The sequence below is a fragment of the Falco biarmicus genome, chromosome 3 (assembly GCF_023638135.1).
Source record: "Falco biarmicus isolate bFalBia1 chromosome 3, bFalBia1.pri, whole genome shotgun sequence".
Lineage (NCBI taxonomy): Eukaryota > Metazoa > Chordata > Aves > Falconiformes > Falconidae > Falco > Falco biarmicus.
The window spans coordinates 43,472,325-43,495,258 of NC_079290.1; the positions used below are offsets into that span (position 1 = coordinate 43,472,325).

The window sequence follows — 22,934 nt, forward strand, 5'->3', positions numbered from 1 at the left end:
CCTTATTTTCCATTTTGTACAAGAACATGGGAAAAGCATCCCTTTCTGTTCAGACTGTTCAGTTCTGCTGGCTGTGCCCCAGAGTGGCACTCCGTGCCGTTTGGTGAGCCCAGCAGAATGTTTTGCTGGAGTACTCATGCGATTTCATCCTCTTTTCACAGTAACCAGGAAAGTAAACTAACTCCGACTTTTTGATCTTCCATCTCCCCTGTTTCACTTGAATTCCCCTCTTCGTAATAAATCTGGCCATCAGTAACGCTTCTTTCTTGGTAGACAACACCCTGAAAATAATGATGTGTAAAAGACATTAAGTGTAAATGGGAAAAGAATCATTGAAACTTTATTAATGCTCCCTAAATTGGAATACATTCTGATGTGTAATCTGTTCTGTATCTGCCATGATAAAGAAGCCACAGGGCTTACATGGATGACCTATGGCACCTCATGATGTCATATAATGCATTTAAGAAGTGCAGCAATGTGGTGCTCAAAAAACTCCATGGTTCACAAGGAAAACAATTCAAACAAAATGCTCTAGATGAACACTTTGGTGCTGCTGTACTTCTGAAAAAACTCTAAACAAAAATAAAATTAAAATAAATAGAATCCTCTTTCCTGTACTATAAGGTCCTCTCCTGTGAAGACAGGCTGAGAGAGTTGGGGTTGTTCAGCCTGAAGAGAAGGCTCCAGGGAGACTTTATAGCAGCCTTCCAGTGCCTAAAGGGGCCTACAGGCCTTACAAGGGCACGTAGTGATAGAACAAGGGCTAATGGCGTTAAACTGAGAGAGGGTATTTTTAGATTAGCTATTGGGAAGAAATCCTTCACTATGAGGGTGGTGAGACACTGGAACAGGTTGCCCAGAGAAGCTGTGGATGCACCATCCCTGGAGGTGTTCAAGGCCAGGTTGGATGGGGCTTTGAGCAACCCAGTCTGGTGGAAGGCATCCCGGCCCATGGCAGGAGGTTTGGAACTAGATGATCTTCAAGGTCATATTCCAACCCAAACCATTCTGTGATTCTATGATGACTGTATGATAACTTGCAGAAAGACAAGAGAGCAGACAGAACGGCCATGGCATGTGTATTCTTTTTGTAACAAACGTTATTTAGGCTGAAACATTATTTAGGCTGAAAATATGTCACTTATGCTGTAACTCTAAGGCTTTGTCTGTCATTCTGAGGTAGGATTCTTCCTTATAAACTTGTACAAGAAATCATCACTTGGCTAATTTTAATAACTTCTGTATTTACTAAAAGTAGTAATTTGTGTCCTGAAAGCAGAACACCTATGGAATCAGTCACTGCCTGGAAAATATATGCTTACTTTGTAATAATGTATTTCAGATTCCTTAAAAATGTTACATAAACATTAATTAAAGATCAAAGATAACTTGATTATTAGCGAGGGAAAATGCTGATTACATTATTTTAAGAATATACTGGCTCACACCAAATGCTAATAAGACCTTAAGTAATTAGTTTCAACCAGTCAGATGTAAAGTACATCAAGCTGATAGAAACCATGAAACCTATTATTGATAATCTTTATTTATAGTTTGACCTTGTAGGATTGAAATGTATACTATGTATGTTCAGTGAAAGTATTCTTTTTTTCCCCCCACAAAACATGATCTGTTGTTCATATAATGAATTTTAGATTGACTAGAGTAAAAATCCATCTTACCCAAGTACAGAAAACTAATCCTGTATTAGTATGAAAGAACCAAAAGTAATTTTGAAAAATGAATGAGGGAGGGAAATCCTGCCTCCAGTGAAACTGGTGGAGTTCTATCAGTAACTTAAATGCACTGTTGACTTAATGTAAGCAGGCCAAATATAAGTAAACTGTCAAAGAATGTGGAAGAAAACCTGACATACCTTAGTTGCTGGAAAAAATAAAAGGCTGAGTACGTTATTTTACTTTGAATTATTATTTGCTTATTATATTTTGAATTATTTCATGCAAACATTATAAAATCATATTGTGAATGCTTGTGACATTTTTATTTCAAGAAATGGGAGAAAAAAAGCTGAAGAAAGCCTTTAGGATGAGGCAGTTGATCCAACGTCCTCTCTCATGTGTACAGATATCCTTGTGGCTATCCATGAGACAATGTGGGACTGCAGTTCTGCAGAAGAATGAGGTTCATTTCACTTCAGAGCTCAGAGTAAAATGGCCATCAGTTCACATGTATAAAACTTCTTGCTTCAACAACTAGTTCAGATGAAAATCCTCCATACAAACCACCTATTCTTTCCAAATGGGTTCCTCCAAAGCTGTGTCATTACCTATAAATAACCGTTATCATGTGAAATCTAAACCTTTCTGCCAGTAAGCAAGCACTTAAAAGAACAATGTATTATGCAAAATTAAAGCATATGAATCATTTTGCAAAATCTGATTTTTAAGTGGGTACAGGTACTTCATATATTATTCAAAGAACAGAAATGTTCCCTTACCTATCATGCTATATTTAGGATTTTTTGTGTGACAGAGAAATAAAAAATATGAAAGGATGGAAAAAAAGCAGCTGCAGGAAGAGACAAAGGGAGGCTTAGTCCTAAAAAACAAAGTTTAGTTCTGAGTGTCCCAGCTAATGTGATGCACATAGCTATGGACCAGATAATCTCATGAATTATTTGACGTCCAATTCCCAAATTGTGTGGTTTTCCAGGAACCCTGGTTTTTAACTTAAGAAAAATTGCACGGTTTTGCTTCTGCATCTTGCATAAACTCACCCCTCCACACTCTTAAATGAACAGCAATAATTCAAAAGCAAACTCCTCTGTGTATTTCTTTCGACAGATAAAGCATTTTAAACGAAACTGTCTTTCTGTGCTTGATTTTCCAGTAGCCGGGCGTTCGAGGCTGGCCATACCGCCCGGCAGAGGCAGCTCCCGCTCGGGGAAACCCGCAGCGCCCTCAGCAAGGCTCCCTCGGCCCTGGGGGCGGGGGGGAACCGAGGGCTGGCAGAGAACGAGGGCACCGAGCCAATCCCCCCACGACCGCCTTCTCCGCCAAGAGGCTCCGGCCACGGCCACGGTCCCCGCAGGCCTCGCCCGAGCAGCGCCGGGCACGGCACGTGCTCAGCCCGCCGGCAGCCGGGGGCAGGCAGGCAGGCGGGCGGGCAGGCAGGCAGGCGCAGGGAGGCAGCGAGGCGGCTGCACCTCCGGCCCCGGCGCGGTCAGCGCGGCCGGCCCGGGGCGTGGCGCGGCGCAACCCAGCCCGCCCGTCCCCCCGCCGGCTTCAGCCCCGGCCTCGCCCGTCACCGAAGGCGCGAAAAGGACCGCGCATGCGCCCGCCGCGGCGCGCGGGGCCCGCTGGCGCCGCCGAGCCACCCTGCTGCTGCGCACGGGCGGGCGGGCGGCAGGGGAGAGTGGGTAGTTACGTGATGACGCTCTGCGTGTCGCCACTCGCACGACCCACGCAGAGTCCGTCGGGCTTGTGCCTCCTCCTGGGCCAGTGCGCTCGGGGCTGTTCCGAGTGGGGGCGGGCGGGGCGAAGGCTTCCTCCCTCCCTCCTCCTCCTCCTCGTCTCCCTCTCCCTCCTCCTCCCCCTCCTCCTCCTCCTCCTCCCCCCTGGGTCCCCTCGCTGAGGGCCCTGCCCCTTCCCCCCGGCGGAGTAGGGCCGTGCGGCAGCGGCGCCTCCTCCTCCTCCTCCCGGCCGTGCCGGACAATAGGGGCGAGCGCGGCGTGTGTCTCACCCAAAGCGGCCCCCCCTGGCCGGCCTCGCCTCCATGCGCGGCGCCTGGCAGCGGGGCTGACAGCGGCTCCCGCCGGCGGCAGCGAGGCCGAGGGAGCGGTGACGGCCCCGGGCTCCGGGCCGGGACTCGCCGCCTCGGGCGCTGACAGAGGCGTCCCGCTTCGCCGCCTCCCCCTCGCTCCCGGCGGCGGTTCCCGCCAGGCTTTGGCGGCGGAGGACAAAGGTCCGGGGCCCGGCGCGGCCCGGCCCGACCCCCCGGGGGGTGCGGGGGCGGTGAGGAGGCGCCGGGCCCCGCGGGGCTTTTGCCGCGGGCTTCCCCCCGCCGCCCCGCTGCGGCGAGCCCTGCGCGGGCAGGTGCGGCGGCGGGCGAGGCCGCTGCCCTGCGGCGGGTCGGCGCACGGAGGCTTCTTCGATGGAAGTATGTTACCAGCTACCGGTGCTGCCGCTGGACAGGCCGGTGCCGCAGCACGTCCTCAGCCGCAGAGGGGCCATCAGCTTCAGCTCCAGCTCCGCGCTCTTCGGCTGCCCCAACCCCCGGCAGCTCTCGCAGGTAGGCATGGCCACCGGGCCCTCCGGCTCCCGCCTTTCCGCGGCTGGGGGGTCTGCGCCGGCTCGGCGTCCCGCGGGTCCCCGCCTGGGCGGGCGGCCCCGGCCAGACCGCGCCGTGCCGCTGCCGGGCGCCAGGGCCTGCTTCGGTGGCGGCGGGGAGCTGGTGTGGCGGCGCGGGGCGGTGGGGCTGCCCCCGCGGGCGGCCGGGGGGCTGCGGTGGCAGGGGCGAGCGGCCTGCCTGCCTCCCCGGCGGAGCCGCCGGTCGTGCCTTCCCTGCCCGCTACCACATACCGGTGGCGATGACGAGAAAATGCAGCGTTTTATAGGTTTATGGCTAGTTGTTGTCGAGGTTATCTTTTTGGCATTGGTTGCAATGCGAGCGCTGGACTCCTTGGGGTTTATTTCCAGAGCCAGTCAACTATTTGTTTCTTCTGTAATTTTTAAACTGGGGCTGTTTTCTAGCTTTTTAGCTTGGGCTTTCTTTGAAGGGTCTAAGTTTCCTGCGGGGTTGCCAAAAGCTGCAGTGACTTTACTGTAATAATGAACATGCACTGCAGTGTTTTATTTGGGATGCTAAGCCATTTCTCCCTCCAACTATTAAGACTTGGCAATCCATCTAGAAAGAGACAAAGATCCTTGGCTTTTTCATTTCCACGGTATTGTTCCCTGCCCACATTACATCAGTCACAAGATGAACTATGCTGGATTTTGTTTCCTCAGATCGTGTTGGAAATGTTACAAAAAGGGTCGTTATAAATATCAGGACAGAAAGGGAGGGGTGAACACTGCCCTAAATTTCTGAATATGCATTAGCATGATTTCCCAGCAAACTGTGATAAAATTCTATTCTGGCTGAAGTCTCTGGAGAAAATTTGGAATTATGGTGGAAAGCATGTGTTTTGGTGGAAAGTCAGCTGGTTTTGGCTTCTAGGTATTTCCTATAGCCTTTAGATTGAAAGGTCTGTTTCAGTGCTCTGATGTATGTTGTCCTTTACAGAAGATGTTGTGTTTGCTCTTTACAGGAGTAATGGTCATTTCTTGTTATTTATGTTCTTGGGGTGTCTTACTAAGTTATTCTGCTTTTTCATGACTTGCTCTGTTTCATTTATGCATGTATAGAAAATACAGAGTTACCAGTCTCTTTTGGCTTTGCCCCTGGTTTGGTAGCAGTGAAGCTGTGTGTCTCTGTGTGAGCGTTAGGCATGTGTATATTTAGGAAGGAAGAATCAGCAAAATACTGTGCTAATGACCAGGAGTTTGAATGCATATGGAAATAATTATTAGTAAGCAAATGAAGATGAACATATGTTGACAACCCTCCCTTCCCCAAATAAGAATGTACTAATTGACAAAAACTTTATTTTTATGAGAAATTAGTTTTCTGTGTAGCAGCTAGATTAGGATGTTTTCCATTTGTACTGCTTGATCTGAGTTGTACTTAGTGATGGTGAATTTTCCATATATATAAGGCTTCTTGAAAGTCCAACCTAACGTGGCACGTTTTGTCCTGTGCAAGTAAGAGTGTCTCTTGTTTGAAACAGTCTTCTGGGAAAAGAAATAGACGAAATGGTCAAGGTGATGTATTTTATTTATTCTTTTCTGCGTGGTCACCACAGCAGGTGATGCATGAAGTGTATATAAGCTTATCAAATTAAATATGGTGTTGACATTTAAGTATTTTTTTCCAACTTTCAAGGTTCTCAATGAATTCCTTGTTTTCTGACCATTTGCTGCAGGTATATTAGTAGATCACAGGGAGAGGTTCTTCAAGAACTTGTAAGAAAATGAAAACTATATGTATGCTTGGCCAAGTATTTTGTTTGAGTAAAGCAGAGAAGTAAGTTTATGCATTAATAAAAGGGAATTAGGATATTTAAGTGAGGAAGTCTTCGCTAATATCAGCCAGCTGATTAGAGTACAGCTATGCTTTGCTGTCTTTACCTTTTTTTTTCCTCCTTTCCCTAAAGTCTCTTGCAAACAGGTTGTGAATGTTTACCAGACATGTAATCACAAGCCAGTGTAAATGATGGACTAGGAAGCATCACCAGTGAGATTAATGATTCTGCGTAACTTCTGAACTTAACTTCACCTTGCAGGTCTCCTGTAAGACTCCCTAGTATTCCAGTTCCATTGCTGTTCAAAGTCTGCACCCTTACCAGTCTGTCATTTTCAGTCTTCTGCTCAGGCTAGCTTTGAGCAATAGGAGTAAAACTGGACATGTGTATCAGCAGACTCAAGAAGCTGGTATGTACAGCCAGCATTTTACAGTTAATACACATTTGGCAGATTTCCTTAAAAAATGTAAGGCCTTGCAAATTGAATTACCACTTATAGATTGAAAGTGAAATGATGAGGCATAAGACATTTTTGATTTGAGACAAAGGCATGCTACATTAAACATAGCATTTAATTGTGACAATGCTAAATGGGCAAATATCGATCTCTTTTAATGTATTAACAAATCATCAAACTGAAATTTCACTTAAAGTTTCACTAAATGGATTCAAAATGGGCTATGTGTTGCTTTTTAAAGCTTGAATAGAGTGGTGCTGGAAATCGTCTAAAGAATTCTGGTCTATTCCTCTCAGCCTCAGGAAGGATAAATTGTACTTACAGTATTATTAGCAGATGTTTGTCTAATCTGTTTACTTAATCTGTTTTTTAAGATACAGTCTTATGAGATGTGGTGAGCTGACATAACTCATTATTGCTGAAGGTTAAAGTCCTGACATTGGGCATGTGTTACTACTACTTCCTTTATGCCATCTCTGATGCTTGTCAGGTGTTTGCTGATTCAGTTAACCAAAACAGCAGAAAACTAACACAAGCAGGAAACTGGGCAGCTGCCTGCCATCTCATTGAATAAAATAGGCTTATTGAAGTTTTGGCAGAACTGATTTAAAGGAAAGGATGGTACTGCTAAGCTTTTGAAACCCATAAAAGCCTCAAATAATAGAAATTACGCAATGTCACTAGACAACAGTTCTTGGCTTAGTGCTTAACTGTTCCTGCCATAGGAGAGTTCTTTCCTAGTACTGAGTTTAGATCTTCCTTGTGGTGTTGTACACCTTTTACCATCCCCAGTAAATGTAGAGAAAAGCTTATTTCTTTTCTCTTTGAAATTTTCTTTTTATGTATGAATTATTTCTTTGTAGTTGTCTTGAATTTCAAAGTATTAACAACAAAAAATAGTAAAAGTGACATTGGTTACCTAGAGGTTATTTGTGATATTTATTGTTCAAGTCCAGTCAGGCGAAAAGGTGCTATTGTATGGGTTTATAGAATTGTTTGGGTTAATAATTGTCTTTCAACATGAAATAATTTTAAATGCTAGTGTGAAGAGCTGTTTTTAAGGGCACTTGAATGGGTAACTGTTGAAGCAAGTAGGACATTTCACACTCATGGGATAAGTTCGCTGTGAGATCAAGTGGATGTTAAGTAGTACCTTGGATCATAAGTTCAGGGTGTTCGTTCCAAATGTTACAAAATGACATTTTTAAAATTAAAGCTGGGCTTTCAGAAGAAAATTTTGGGATACTTTGCCTTATTTGGTTTTTAACTCCTGTTGTTAATAGAAGTAAAAAAGTGTTTCTAAAATTGTACTTTATATGAAAATTTTTAGTCCGATTATTTTTAATGAATAAGGGTTTATAATGAAAACCACTTTACAAAAGTGGCTGTGAGCACTTTTAGACTGTGTCCTGTGTTGCACCCTCTGCCTTTACCCCCCCCCCCCCCCCCCCCCCCCAAGTTCAGTTGACACACATACCACAAACAAGTAAGAAAGCTTTGGCCTAACCTGCTATTTTTGACTCATTTCTATCAGTCTACCTTGTAACTGGTTCTACGCTCTTTTCAGTGCCTCCAAAAATGGCATCAGTGATACCTAGTAGCTGTGTCTGAATAGAAGTAAAGATGTAGTTTTGGCCATTCTGTCCTTAAATGTTTGACTTTGGTGGTGGTAAAGGAAGTTATCTTCTAGGGATGAAATTGCATGAAGAGGGAATGGAACAGATAACAGAAGACTCCATTTGAATCTGAGAAATGTAGGTACTAAGTCTCTAACTGAAGTACCAAGTATTACTGTGTACCAGGTAGTACCATGTACTGCTACCTGGTATTTGATTACCTAGTTCATGATCCCTCTACTGCATCTCCATTTCATGCATTTAAGCAATATAGCATCATGCTTTGTGACTCTGTGTGTGATATATACCTGAGCAGTGGACTAGATTGTGCACACGGAATCCTAGATTTGACTTAACGATGATGTAGTGGGGAAAAAGTCACTAAGAGCAGCTGGTAGTATACTGCACTGGTGGATTCTTCAGTGAAAGGTACATGCTTCCTCTAAAAAATGTATTCTGAATGTGAGCCAGGTGTTTTGGCCACCCTTTGCTGTGCAACTCCTCTTTTTTTTTCAGTTTTTGTCACCTGATGTGATCCAAACATGTTTTGCTCTTCATGTAACATTGTAAGTTACAAGACATAGTTGGGAGGTATATTTTTATGATCTGAACATAGGCATTCGTCTTTAATCCCACAGTTGCACCTTTTTGCTGGGAGAAGTGTTGGCATGACCTGTTTTTCCCTTGCAGCTGCTCGTTTTTGCTCCTGCATTTTCTTCATAGTTGTGTCAACTTTTTTTTTCCAGTCAGGTTATTTTTCAGCCCTGGCTGACTCATAGTACAGTTTCACAAATGATTGTGCCTGTTAGTAAGGAGGAAGCAGTATGCCACCATGCTAGAAGACCAGGAGTAACGAGCAGCAGGGAGACAGAAGGAATGCCTTAGGATGGGCCTGCTATTGATTGTGGAACGTTACCTTAAACTCCTTTCTTGCTCATCTGCTGTTTTGCACAACTCTTCTGTACCTTTCTAATCAGCATTTCTCAGTTGCATGGTCTTTTATTACCTTTCTCCTTCTGTTTCCTGTATCTTTGCTGCATGAATAATTAACAAGTTAAAATAATGAAATAATTTTCATGCTGTGATTCCTAGACTCGAATTAATTCTGTGTGTTGCTGCTATGCTTGCCATACCCTTCGTCTTGTATTTATTGTGTCTGGTTGCTGAGATTGCATCTATTAATATGAGAGGCAGAGACTGACTCCGGCTATGCATAGCATGGACAAGTTCTGATGGGCATTTCATGCACTATGTAATTTTTTGTGGCAGTTCATTTTTAAAATGCTCTCTTGAGTTTTATGACCAATTAACTTTTCATATGCTGTAGTGTAATGCAACATTGGTACTTTCATTCTGCAAAAGGTCATAGCAGCTTATTTCATGGCCTATAGTTGCCTATGTAATATCTAAGCAGAATAATTCTTTAAAGTCCCCATTAATTAAATTGTCTTAAATCACCAGAAGTCAATTCTTTGTTGTCCAGATTGTGTAATAGTGTGTTTTGTGCTTTGTATGAATCTCAATTTTCTGATGCTGTCTTTAAAGAGAAGTTTGTTTGAAAAGAGAGATTGTAGCTATGTGCCCCTTAAGCTGTGAAATCGTGAATTTTAACTGTAAAACAATTTTACAAGAACTTGGCATTAGTATATGAATATTCAATATTCTAAATGAACTATGTAGTAATGTAACACAAATACAGGTTGTTGGTTGGAATTAGAAGCATTCTGTATGGAATGTCTGTTTCCGCAGCTTTTCTTTAAAAAAACCCTTGTATTTGCTAAGTATGTCTGGGTGTTTTTAGTTTGCTTGAGAAAAGCAGCAGTATCAAATTGGGTTAATTCTGAGTCAATATGGTAATATGCTGAATTATGAATTAAAGTGTCAGAAAATTACATGATTTTTATTATATTTCTGTTCTTCTACTGTTTTGGCATGTGGAAAATAACTTTGAGGACATCTGCACTTGAATCCTTCTTTCTTCAGTTCTTTTATTTTCTGCAAAGCCTACGGGGGACAAAAGCCCTGGTAATAGAATGATTTGTTAGAACAGTTTGCAGTCATGTCAGTGACCATTGGCTTATTGTTTTCTTGTGTTTCCCTCATCACTCAGTATCTACAAATTTCCACTGGTTTTCTGCTAAAATTGTAGGTGTCTGAAAGTACTCGGTCATTTTCTATCATAGAGGATCTTGAATTCATGACTGTATTTTCAGGTCCTGCCAGGTTATGGCTCATGTATAAGGAATACCTTTTGGATTGGACTAAACCTGTTGTATTTGCCTTTCTTAAATGCACTGAATCTACATGGAAATAATGAGTAACCTGGCAGCTCAAATTAGATTATTGCCCCCCTCCTCTCCCCCCAAGTGTGAAATTCAAGTAACTAAGTTGTCCTTTATTGTGAAAATCTTTAACATGCATCAGTACTTTCAACATGTGAATTTGTACAGTTGGGTGTCTAAGACACAAATTAATGTATCTTGTGATATGATTAAAAGAATGTAGTGTGTTCTGTTAGTTAGAATGTCCTTTCCTTGTAAGTGAAGGACTGAGGATGGCCATGCTAAAAACTTGAGGTTTAATCTTAATCTTGGAAATCATACTGATTAATACATTTAGTGCAAATAGTCCTTTGTGCATTCACAGCTAAATGAAATGTTCAATTCTACTTGAGAAAATTCTTTTGCATAAGCAAATACAAATGTTTGGTGTGTGCAGGCACACGCATGTAGGATCTTACAGGAAGCATGTGTCTGGGACCAGGAATTGAACCTAGATCTCTCAAATTCCAGTTCAGTCTTATGCACAGAAGTCCTCATAGGAAAACTTGGAAGAGTTTGTGTTTCATTAGATGCGAAGTTTTCCTCTGTTTGTTCTGATTATGTCACTAACAAGTAACTGCAGTGTAAATAAGCAGTCCATGTAATCCAGCAAGGCAGCCTGCCAAAGACAAAATATTTTATTGTAAAAAATGCAGTTCTGGAAAGCTGGACGTAAGGATTAGCTGGGAAACTGTTTATTTGTATGTTTGCGTCCTAGGTGTATTGTAAGGAATTTGTAGCCAAATATTTTGTTTTCTTCTGGGTCAAAAATAAGTTTGTGGCTGTTATCTTACCTTCCCTGCCCTCCTCCCTTCCATACCCTGAGAATTTTTTATTTCTATTACAGCAGTCTAACTCCTGTTTTCCTCCCACTTCCCCTCGCTTTGTACACCTGTGATACAGCAATCTGATTTATTATCTTCCTGACCACACTCCCACAGTAATTATAATTAAAGAGATTCCTGGAGTCTGCTTTTCATTGCAAGGTAGAAAGCAAATTCTTTTCTCTACTCCTAGCTGAAAACATTAAGGAGCCAAAATTTGCAGCAGGCCTTCCTTCTCTGCCTGCCTGAGCATAAGAAAGAGTATGCTTCAAGGAGAATAAAGATAGTTCTGTATTAGCGGAAGTTTTTATTATTTGTCCCACTCCTTGCTGCCAGATGAGGTATGTGGAGAGAAAGTGGCAGTTTCCTCTACCAGTGATTTTTTTTTTTATTTATTTAATCCTCCCTCATAGCAGACCTAGCTGGAGGCTACTCTGATGAGTAAAACTGGATATTTAATACATGCAAAATACAGCCTGTTGCCCACTTTAGGGCAAGAGGTCAATTCTATCCCAAAGGGGGAAAAAAAAAATCAAAAGGAAAAGGTACAGGAACCTATTCCAGGACTGAGGGAAAAGATTATAATGGGAAGCTTGAGACTTCAGTATGCTGATCAGCCTTGGAACAGGAAAGGTACAGCATCTTTGTGTGCAGTCTCTGTCTGATGTGGTGGTTCTTCGTTGTATTAGAAAATGAGGTACATACGGTATTGAGATGCTGACAAGCAAGTGATTTCTTGAGGGACTCGGTTATACATCTAGATGAGAAAAAGTTAATGCTTTTACAAAAAATACTCTATTTTTTAATAGTATAGTCTGGTAGTGGAGGGGCGGTAGCTGTCATGGCAGGAGCGATACTGCCCTGTGTTAGTTCTTGCTTTATGTTTGTAGCTAAAACATGCAGTATATTGATATTGCAGTTGACAGTGTGCTGTGGAGGTTTCATATTTAGTCAGACATGAACTCACACTTCCATTTTCTTAAACTTTTCATTAAAGTTCCTGTGCAAGAGTAATCTTCTGAATGCGTATGTGTGGTGGTGGGGGTCTTGTCAGTAAAGTCTGGAGTACTTAAATTTCCTTGATTATCTGTGGAATTTTAGATTTCAGCAGCTGCAATAATTGAGCTCTTCCTGTTGTTGGGCAAAGAGAAATCCATACAGTTTCTTTTACAGTTGCAAATGTGGTGTGAAACTGTTAAATAAAAAATGTCTATGAATGGAAGTAAAGGCAGGGAGTTTTCTTTGATGTTCTTGCTTATTATGAGAGATCTAGAGAATAACTTTATGGAGTTCCATTCTGTAATTTCTTCTGTTGTAAAGTCTGAGCTCCATTTCCTTTAGCATGGTGATAATAGGAATTTCTGCACTTTTCACTGGACTTAAACAATGTTTAATAAGCTCTTCCTAGCTTGTTTTCATTTGGACTGATTACATCTTTGTCCAGATAAAATATCTAGTATTTAGCCCACAAATTGACAGAGGAGATGGTAGGACTTTATGGCCTGTCCCCCCAGTTTTTTTCCCTTCTTTCAAAAAGGATACTGGTTCTCTTCTGAATGTAATCACTTTGTTTATATCTTTGTTGCTTGGATTATTGTGATAATTTTGCAGCCTACCATAAATGAAGACTAGATGTTAAACATAGCAAATTGCAGGTACTAAATTCCTTAAGTTTTGCTTGCATGGGATGTGTTGGACTTGTACTCTGTGATCTGTATTGAGTTTTAGGCTCCTGTAAGGAGGAGAAAGGCTTGATTTCCCTGGAAGTGTTGAGTGGTTAAAGCTATGGTTACCTTGGAGTTTTTCTTTTTCATGTGCTATTACGGCATTATTTTTGCCAGTGACCTCCAGCTTAAGTTGAGGCCCGAAGGGATGCTTTGTGTCTTAATAAAAGGCCCTTGGTTAAAATTCTTCACCTACCACCTTTAGATACAGTAGGTCCTAAGTGAAATAATCTGCTGTGCACTGAAAGGCTAATCCATTTTCACGAGCTTTTTAGGAAAGATGATTTGATGGGATTAGACAAGAAGTTATTATTCATGATTGGTTGACTAAGTAGGAAAGACTATTATGACTAATGAAGTTTAAGACTTTTTTTTTTCTTTATTCTTAATACTGTTGTATTCATATGACACTATAGGGAAGAGGCTATATACTGAAAAATCTGATTATTTTGACACTGATTTGGGAACTAGGAGGTCAAATTCTCAGGATGAATGTGGCAGAGGGTCTGGTTGGGGTGGGAGGAGGCAAAGATTGATAAATTAAAGAATACATCTTAAGCTCATTTCTTAATGTAATAATACATGTTACAGAAGGCTTTTGTTTCTGACACTCCTCAAGCTGAGATTGTTAAAGTTAAGTACAATGGTTTTGGGGTTTAATGTGTCATGAAAAACAGGAGGGCAGTTTCTTTAATGCTACCTTGTTTGACACTTCATGATGCTGTGCTTGGTGAGGCGTGGTGGTTGATGATTATTGTTGGCTGGAGCCATAGTTTTTATTACTAGTATTATTTTAAACAGAAATTATTCTTTGTCAGATAAGAATTTTATTTAACGTTTGCAGTCATAGTTCCAAGGTGCTTTTGGTGTTAAATGTAAGCTGTATTGCTTGCACAGTAATTGCTTTTAGCTGCATATGTTTACTTCTCCTCTTATGCTGACATTTGCACTCCTCTGACCCTGCAGAAAGCTAGTTTACCAAGCTACAGCAGCAGAAAGCCCATTCCTTTTTTGTAGCAGTAATTTTCTGCTGATTTGGATTTCCCTGGTGTTCTTGCAGGATCTGAGGAGCGTTGGTGCAAGGGAAGGCGCAGGGACGTGCAGTCAGAGGCAGCACAATGTGTGACAACACTGACTCAAGTTGTTTCCATTGCAGTTGGAGGAATGTCCAGAGCAGCTGACAACTGTGTGGAATTGTTTCGCTTTCTCCCCAAACAAGAGTGGGCTGAATAATTCCCTGGTGTTATTCAAATGCACTGTGTTCTGCTATTTAGTGTTCTTGAAAAAGTATCGTGCACCCCATGTCTTCTATATATTAGTATTCATATAACTTCAAAATTTCTAATTTCATCTTAATTAGATGAGTTCATGCTTCTGTATTTTTCAGATATTGAATAGGTTTAACTTGGTGAAAAAAACATTTTACAAGGACTGTTGTAAACCTTTGAAAAAATGCTGTATAAAGTACATCAAGTCAAAAGAATCTTTCTTCCTCTTTTTCTAACCATAAAACATCTGTTTAGAAATTTGGATTAATATACTTGAAAATAGAAATAGTTTTTGTTTTTCTTATGTATATGAATAGTACATTTAGAAATAAGGTACAAATGAAAGGTTATTTTCGTGTGAAACTGAAAGTGTGTTGTCTTTCTGCATTTTTTTACTGAAAAATAGCTATGGTTGTTACAGTTTACAAATGAAATGTGTCAAGAATATGAGGATCCATCCTGTCTTGTCTTTGGAGAACTGCTTAGAATACTTCAAAGGCTCGTGTGTGTATGTATGTGTATATATATGAAAATACATAGATACATATGAAAATGTGGCAACTGAATAAGGGTATGGGGGTGTTGCATATGTTCAGAAAAGAGGAAAAAAAACCCCAGTATTCCTTGTACTACTTGATACTATGTTGTCCTGTGTCTGGCAAGTCACAGGGCAAATCATAACTAAATTATATCAATTTCTGGAATATCTGTTGCTTTCACTTGATCTTTCTAATCAAAAAGTTTATACTTGCCTTTATCATTTACAGTAAGGTTTTAGAAGCACTTGGTGAGAGTGAACAATAGACAGACATGTTAGTTTTATACTTGTAAGTGGTTCAGGGTGATGTTAGGTAACTGCTGGGATTGTTCTTTTCAGTAATTTTTTTTTTCTTTCTCTCCCTTCTCCAGATTTTCTAGTTGTTAGATATCTCCTTCAAACTCTGTAGAGCCTGCCCTGAAGCGTGTCTTAGGCCAAGGACAGTCATACCGTAATAGCTTTCTCTATGTTACTGAGTTGCCAAGTCAAACAAATTGGATTGACTGAGTACATGTGTGCACAGTTGTTCAGCCATCCGTTTCTGCTGAATTTAGTAGAGCACACAGTATGCTGATTATGTTGATTGGCAGAATTATTTTGAATCGCAGCCTGAAGTACATCCAGTTTTGTGGAGGTATTTGTGGGTGGGTTTGTTTGGGGCCTGTATGGAACCCAACCTCTGTCCTAGGAGAAGTGCCTTGAGGGAGTTTGGATGCCGTATGCCAGCCTACCCAGTGCAGCACCATGAGGATGTTCCTGGGAACTGTCATCATATAGGAGATTAGATAGCTGTACTGCTGATGCATTTGCTGGGTCATGATAGAAGAGAAGAAGTTGTGGCAAGAAATATATTGGCTTCCGTTTTACGTGTGCTGGCATTTGTGAGAAGAGAATTGATCTGTAGCAGATGATTGTTCTGCAGATGAAGTAAAACTTGAGGATGGAAAAAGTGGTGTGCATGGGAATCCTTTCTTAGTAGCTCTTCATGTTTGCTGTAGATGCTGCTGTGTGAAGGTCTTGTCTGAAGTTTCCTTTGTAATAATTGTGAGTGCAAAGAATGAGGACTGACTAAAGGCAGCGTACAAAAGTTGTACCATCAGTGCCTTCTGGGGTTTGTGCCCCTTGTGTGAAGGTGAAGATCAGACAATTTGTGTGGAGTGCTTGATGGCAGAATATTACCTTTGCATTTTGTGAGATTGTTTTGAAAGCAGTATGGTTTTGTTGCATTCACACATTGATCCCCATCTGTTTCATAAGTTGTATTTTCTCACCTCTACTGCCTGGTTTGTGGCATTGCTTTCGTCATGTTCCTACATGGTGGCCTGGACCCAGCTACAGCCTCTCAAAACCCTGTTGAAGTTTTCAGGTGTCTTTATCAGGCCCAGTACTTCACTTTACTCCAAAAGTGCCAATGAAAACAAGTTTGGTAAATAAAGGAAATGGATCTGTTGCAAAAACATGTATTATTTATTATAGTAATATATAATACAGTTTTAAGCAGACCTCTGCTTTTTATGAATTCCACTGATTTCATTGCTTTGGGAAAAAGAGGGAAGTAGCTCTGGTCAGGAGGAGAAAGCTGTGGACTTACGGGGCTTCCATAGATACCTAGGCTTGTGTGTGGTGTTATGTGGTTGTGTATAACTTCATCCCTGCTTCCCATAAGCAATGCTCTTTGCTGGCTATGGGCTGTGCCACTGAGTCTCTGCAGGGGATGAAAAAAAGATCACGCTGCAGAGAGTATGGCAGCGCCTACACAATACAGAGAGGCCTCCAGTGAGGCAATAGTTGCTGAGTTACCGTTGCCAGCGTTGAGCTTGCTTCTCAATTGCTGCTTCAGTGTCTCTGTATCAATTTTCTTACCCTTGTTGAAACCATATAGTGGGCTTTAGCACTGCTAGAGCAGTGAAACAGCTCTTGCTCTTTTGTTGCAGTGGTCTTTTAAGCCTCTCTTGGGGCCTCACAAGGATGTGAACTGCTTCACATCCATCTGGTCAGTGGTATTGTCTCATAGATGATATAATTATCTGTGCTCCGAGTTTGGGCCCCCTGTGCTGCTGCTTTACCTCATGATTCCAGCAGAGCCAGGACTGATGTCTGCACGCAACTGGGATAAAGGGGCTGCATTTGAGGTGTGCCTAGCATGTAATTCACCAGCAGTTTCAGCAGCCCTGCTTCTGGGTTGTGGGCTGACTTTGGGTGCAGGATGCAATACTAGGTGTAAGAACTTTTGCTCCTACTATGGAGTGACAGTGTCTTTTAGAGCATAGTTGTTAAAGTGCTCAGTAATTGAGGGAGAGAGGTAGTTGTTAGTTACAGATGGAATGACTTAACTTGAAAAAGGATGGAAACAGGGAAAGAGAGAGTATCTTGGTTTTGGAAATGAGCCTGATTCTGCTGAGTGTTCAGGTGGACAGTATGGTTACAGTTTCTAGTTTCTGTAGGTTTTTTTCTGAAACCCTACTCTTCCTCTGAATTCTGTGAGTCTTCTGAACACCGAAGTCAACCAGTAGAAAGTATGGGCCTGAAATAGTTTATAAAGGGGGAATGTGAAATGTGCTTTTGTCCTTAGTCCATAATTTAGTGATTGGAAAGTGTTCAGTAAAAGCGCCAGAGCAACGATACCCAGAGGACTAACAAGGAAGCTACTAATGTGGGTTAATTAGACCCATAATGAACCAAAATGATTCAAAGTCAGGTTTCATATTATGAACAAACTGACCTGGCAAAAAAATCTTATATGCGGGCAAAGGAATTAATGTCCTATCATTGCAGCACTTTTTTTTTTAATACGTTTTTTTTTTATATATATTCAATCCCAGGCATCCTGCAGGTTTTTACTGTTTTATCAGTCCATGGTACTACATTTTCTAGTTCAGGATTAGTGAAAATTCATTGGTACATTCACAGTGTAATGTTTGGGTTCAACAAAGATAGGAGATTTGCAGTTCTCAAGGCAGATGAAATGTTGTAGTATTTAGTGAAGTCATTATGTTCTTTAGTTTTGTAGTGTGCAGGTCTAAATATTATGTAAGTTATACCCTACTTAAATAATTTTTTCTTTCCAGTTTGCAGTTTTGAGCTAATGTGTGTGTTCTAGCTAGTTACTTGGCTGAAATGTGCAAGAGTTGTCTGCATTTTAAATCTTCCTCAGTACTGCTATGAAAAATAATGTTACAATAAAATCGGAATCAAATTACTGTTAATCCTTCGCTCTAGGGCTTGAAGAATTGTACAAGGACTGTAGGTGAGATAGGACACAGACGACAAAGTCCTTAACAGCAGTGACCTCTTGTGTCCTGTGTGATCTGGTTGAAAGGCACTGCTGAAGTGTCCATCTCCTCTGCCATCTGTGGTCCTGTCTCAGCTATGCAGATGATCGGAAGTGTATCCCTTCACTTAGCTGGTTTTGAAATCTTTCCTCCTTCATAATTGCCCCTTCCAAGTATTACAGGCTCTTCTGTCTACCATAAAATATGGCAGTTCTGCTCCTATACTTTTGAGAGGAAGAGGGACTCATGCTTAGGGAAAAGGGTCTGGTCAGTCTGTAATCCTTCAAACTGCTGTTTGAGATAGAAGAGAGTTGAGAGTGAACACATAGGTAAATATGCTGGGGTCTGATGATGCAAGCTGGGGCTCAGGACCCGTAAGCAATACAGAATTACTGGTGCCGATACTGTAGTAGGCATTAGAGCTAGACTCTTCGGTGTTGCTTCCACTTTTTAACGCGGTATACTCTGGTAGTAGTATATTCCTTTTTCACTAAATGAAATTAACGCATTTATGCTTACTTGTGAAAAATTACTGTGAGGCAAGAGCATGTCTTTCATAATAACTTTATGTTAGGTCTCCAACACTTACTTAAGCCTCCAGCAGCAGTTATTCTGAGCACTGGATTATTCCAATTACTTGGCATGTTTTTTTGCTACAGAGAGCAACATGATGACTTATACCTCTTCAGACTGGAGAAAGAATCTTTGGTTGGTGGGCTTTAAAATAAAATATCTTAATATTCCATGGATGTTAAAATGCTGTTGGCCTGCTAAAGGAACTGCATTTATCTTTCATGAATTTTCACTTTCCTGAGTACGTGAAAGTATCAAATTACTCTGTTGGACTGTTTTTAACAGGCATTGTGCTAAGGGAAGACTGAAGGACTGCCAAGCTGCTTGTTTTTTAAGTTCTCAAGCAATGTTTTAATGAAGGTAACCAGTGGATGGACGCGTAAGAGCTGTGCTTGGTAATGCTGACTTTATCATACTATGTGAAAACTCCAGTTTGGTCCTTCATACTCACAAAATGGAGTACTTTTTTTTTTAACCTCACAACTTTAACTAGAAGTTATCAAGCAAATATGTAGTGTTTAGGAGGAGTGTGAGCTGTGCTTTTTGATGCTAAATACACAGAGGTGAAATATTTCAACAGTAGTGTGAAGGAGAAAAAAGCTGTTTTGAATGTGTAAAACTAGCAGGAAAAGTAGGTAAAAAGCATAGCAGAACCTGTAATTTAAAAGGAAAAAAAATATGGGGGGTGGTGGTGTTCTTGTGTAGATTTTTCAAATATTTGAGATAGGAGTTCTATATAGTGGTATTTAAGAACTATGCATGCTTTTGGCTTGTCCTTTGATTCCTTGTAAGGGTACAAAAGGTGGCCCAAGTGTAGCCCTCTGCTGCTTTTGGTTGCCAGTAAAGGGACAGACTAGATCATGCATTCATTCGGTCAGGCACACATATGCAGGCACGCACTTTAACAAGAAATAGTCATTTAAAAATGTTATGTGTGGATGGGCAAGATTTGGAATTAAGAATTTTCACATTTGCTACTTTAAATTGTCCTGCAATCAAAGACCATATTATGGCAAAAGGATGCCTTCTTGAGGATGATTAAGGAGTTTTAAGTATTCTAAGAGCAGCTTTTGAGGCCATGGGGCACAAATTAATTCTAATTAGCCCATGGTGGAATGTGTCATTGAGGTTTTTAAAACTTTCTGTTCTATAAGGTGGATATCCCAGCATGTTTCTCAAGGTGTCTTGCCATGTTAAAATCCACATAACACCACCTGGAGGGTTCTTTAAATTGCCAGTCTGCTTTGTGATATGTATCTCCAAAGCCAGCTGACAACTCAAAGCATTTGAACATCTGCCGGGACCACATTACACAAATGTGTTGGCACCAACGTCAGTTCTTCCCACGCATTCAAATGAAGTTGGTATGGCTGTACTCTTATCTTCTTAAATCAGCTTTGTCCAGCCATCTAGGTGATTTGTCTTTGGAAATGATGTCAGTTACTTAACTTGTGGTACCTTACATATTGGCAAGGAAAGTGTGGTTATAAGAAACTAAACAGAAAGAATGACAGCTGAAGAAGCTGGTGATTAAGTTCCCTTCTGGAAGGTGAGACCTACAGAATGTTTTCAGTATTGGGTCTTTTTCTGCAAACAGGTTTCAGGGTATGCAGATGAAGTGAAAAATATATGTCATTTTCTTCTGAGGTGAACTGCTAGGCATTTTTTTGATGGGTCTGTGTTTTTTGTTTGCAAAAGCAAAGTAACTGATTTTATGGGCAATACTAGCTGCCTTGGTGTTACCTGGAATATAGGCATGGCTGGGCATTGAAAGCTTGCTGAGCGGCACTCCAGAAGCTGTATCTGTACTGACAAATGCAAATAACTCTAGTTGCAACTTGAATATTTTTTTACTCTCTCAGTGCTTCCAAGTTCACATAACTGTTACACAAGTACGATACATTAATTATTATTTGCAGAGAGTATTGACTTAAACAATCTGATTAGAAAAATGCTTTGTGCATCACTGCAAATATTTTTTTTCTATCCTGTTTTTTCATTCAAGTACAATAGGCAAAGCATCATAATTACAGCTATTGGAATACACAAATTTTTTGTTCCCAGGCTTTTGTTCTTATTAGTGGAGGCTTTTTTTTTTTATTCTGCCCCTCGGTTTTCAGCTTCCATTTAAGGATTTCATGTTTTCAGTAACTCTTCAACGTTTTGGATCCATTTCTCAGTATTTCTGTAACAATTAACTTTGGTTAGTGTTTTTCTCTTGGTGGAAAAAGTGAAATTGAAAGTCTTATTTACTGTCTCTAAAATTATAGACATTGATAGATGTTGCATCATAAAATTGGTGGGTGATTATTATGTTTTCACGTGTTCTGTGCTTTCTAAAATAGATTTTTATCTTGGCTGTTATATTATAAACAAGTATATTGTTCTGATAGTATTTTGGCGTGGTGGGTTGGTGCTGTTCCTGAAAGCAGTCTCTTGATAGAGAATTTTTAAGAGTTTGAGGATCTGCTCTTTTGGGGATGGCTGGGGGATGGAAAGAGCCTCACCAGCTAATGCTGAGTACATTTCTTCTGTACTGTTATGAAAAACTTCTTGTGTAGATTAATGGTTTTAGTTCCATCAACAGACAGGCTGTTCTACCAGCACAATAAAGAAGCTAATATAAAGTAATCATCACACAGATCCAGAATCTGGCATCCTTGATATCCTAGAGACCTTCATTGTGACAGACACATTAAGTTGCAGGCTGTTGATACTCTCTGGAGTCGGGATAGGGGTACAAGGAAAAAAAATATTCATGGCATACCTGAGGAGGGTTTGTAGATTTAGAAGGCATCTGTATCAAAGGAGTAAATATAGTTTTATCACTGTAGTGAAGATGGTTTTATCAATGCTGTTAAAGATTAAACTGTCTTTATAGGAAGTGAATTAGCCTTTTATATCAACAGGTATAATAGGCTTGTTACTTCATTGATGATAATTACAGAATTGTTAGGCCATTTTAGGTGTATTACAGTTTTTGGCTATTTGTAAAGCTTAAGATAGGAGTCTGTAATGGTTGACATTGTGCATTGTTTCTAATTACTAATTTCTTTTCTTTCCTGATCTGATGATGTTTTGATGCTTTTGGTGCTGTATACTTTTTGGTAGCTTGCCTTGTCAGTTTTGACCATAGGTACAGAAATGAAAAATGTTATTCTAGAAAGCCAGATTGTCTTCCTCTCCCTCTCAAAATAATTTGTTTCAGGAGTGTGGATTGGTATCAGATATGCCAAGTAATTATTAGCAGCACTGTTATCATTTCAAGGGATACCACTGCTATGATGCTGATTTGGTCTGATGGAGTTTGACACCTGCAGTTCAAAAAGAAAAGGTCTCTTACCTGCAGCAAAATGATGCATGTACGCATCAAGGAAATGAGTCACCTAGTATTCTCTATTGGAGAAAGTGGTTAGGAATCTGAGGAGCCTTCTGCACATGCGTAGCATGCTTTGACATGCACAAATTTAGTGCATATGTGTAGGCTGTTCCCATATTCATAACCTTACTGTGTCTGTTCTAGACTTCATCATACCAAACGATCTCAGTGCTCAGAAAGTGCTGATATGCTATGTGTGATACCAAGTTGCTCTCTGAAGGATTTCCAGGTATCTGGCATTAGGGGAATTGGATAGGTTACTTTATCCAAACAGGTGTAGTTCATAGATGTGCTATTGCATATGCAGTCCAAAATGGAAACTGTAAGGCAATGGGGGGAAAAACAGTCTACTTGCTGTTTGTTGAGAGAGGCAAGAATATACCTGGCCTCTCTTTTAGTTCCCTCTCTGTGTGAACTGTGAAGCAGAAGTGGAGCGCAGGTTTCTTCTGGATTAATTTGGTGGTGGTGAGGCTCAGCTCCTACCTGCAGTTAGTTGTCACGAGTGGCAGTTAAAGAAAAACCCGTGGATGTTGTCTTCTCTTTTCTTAGGGTACACTTACTGTGTACATTTATGGATTCGTGAATTCAGTCACTTCTTTTCTCCCAGCTCCTGCAAAGAGTTGTATTACTTTTCTGACTTGTAAAATGTTTGCTTATCTTATTTCAGGAGAGCTTTTATGCCTCCTTCCAAGCCTGAGGCGGGTTTCCCCAGCCTCCCATCTTTTAAACTTTTGGTTAATGAACTTACTGTCTGGTTTCCCGAACAGTTTCCAGACCTTCTTAAAACCAGTTTCACTTGCAGCAGGGAAGCTAAAAGGTAAGAGTAACTAAGTAGCACTGCTGAATGGGTCCTGCTCCTTGGGCTTCAGAAATT

The 22,934-nt window shown here is 41.0% G+C and overlaps 1 protein-coding gene across 3 annotated transcripts in view; it reads left to right on the top strand.

The window, feature by feature from the left end:
• The first annotated feature begins 3,223 nt into the window (after positions 1 to 3,223).
• PDE7A (phosphodiesterase 7A) overlaps positions 3,224 to 22,934 on the top strand; it is a 78,440-nt gene continuing 58,729 nt past the window's right edge. Inside the window, exon 1 of one of the 3 annotated variants that reach the window (XM_056330339.1) lies at positions 3,224 to 4,254. In XM_056330339.1, coding sequence (XP_056186314.1) covers positions 4,117 to 4,254 — 138 coding nt within the window. In that variant the 5' untranslated portion in view covers positions 3,224 to 4,116. The remainder of the gene's footprint in view (positions 4,255 to 22,934) is intronic. The other 2 variants (XM_056330337.1, XM_056330338.1) reach the window with 2 other exon arrangements.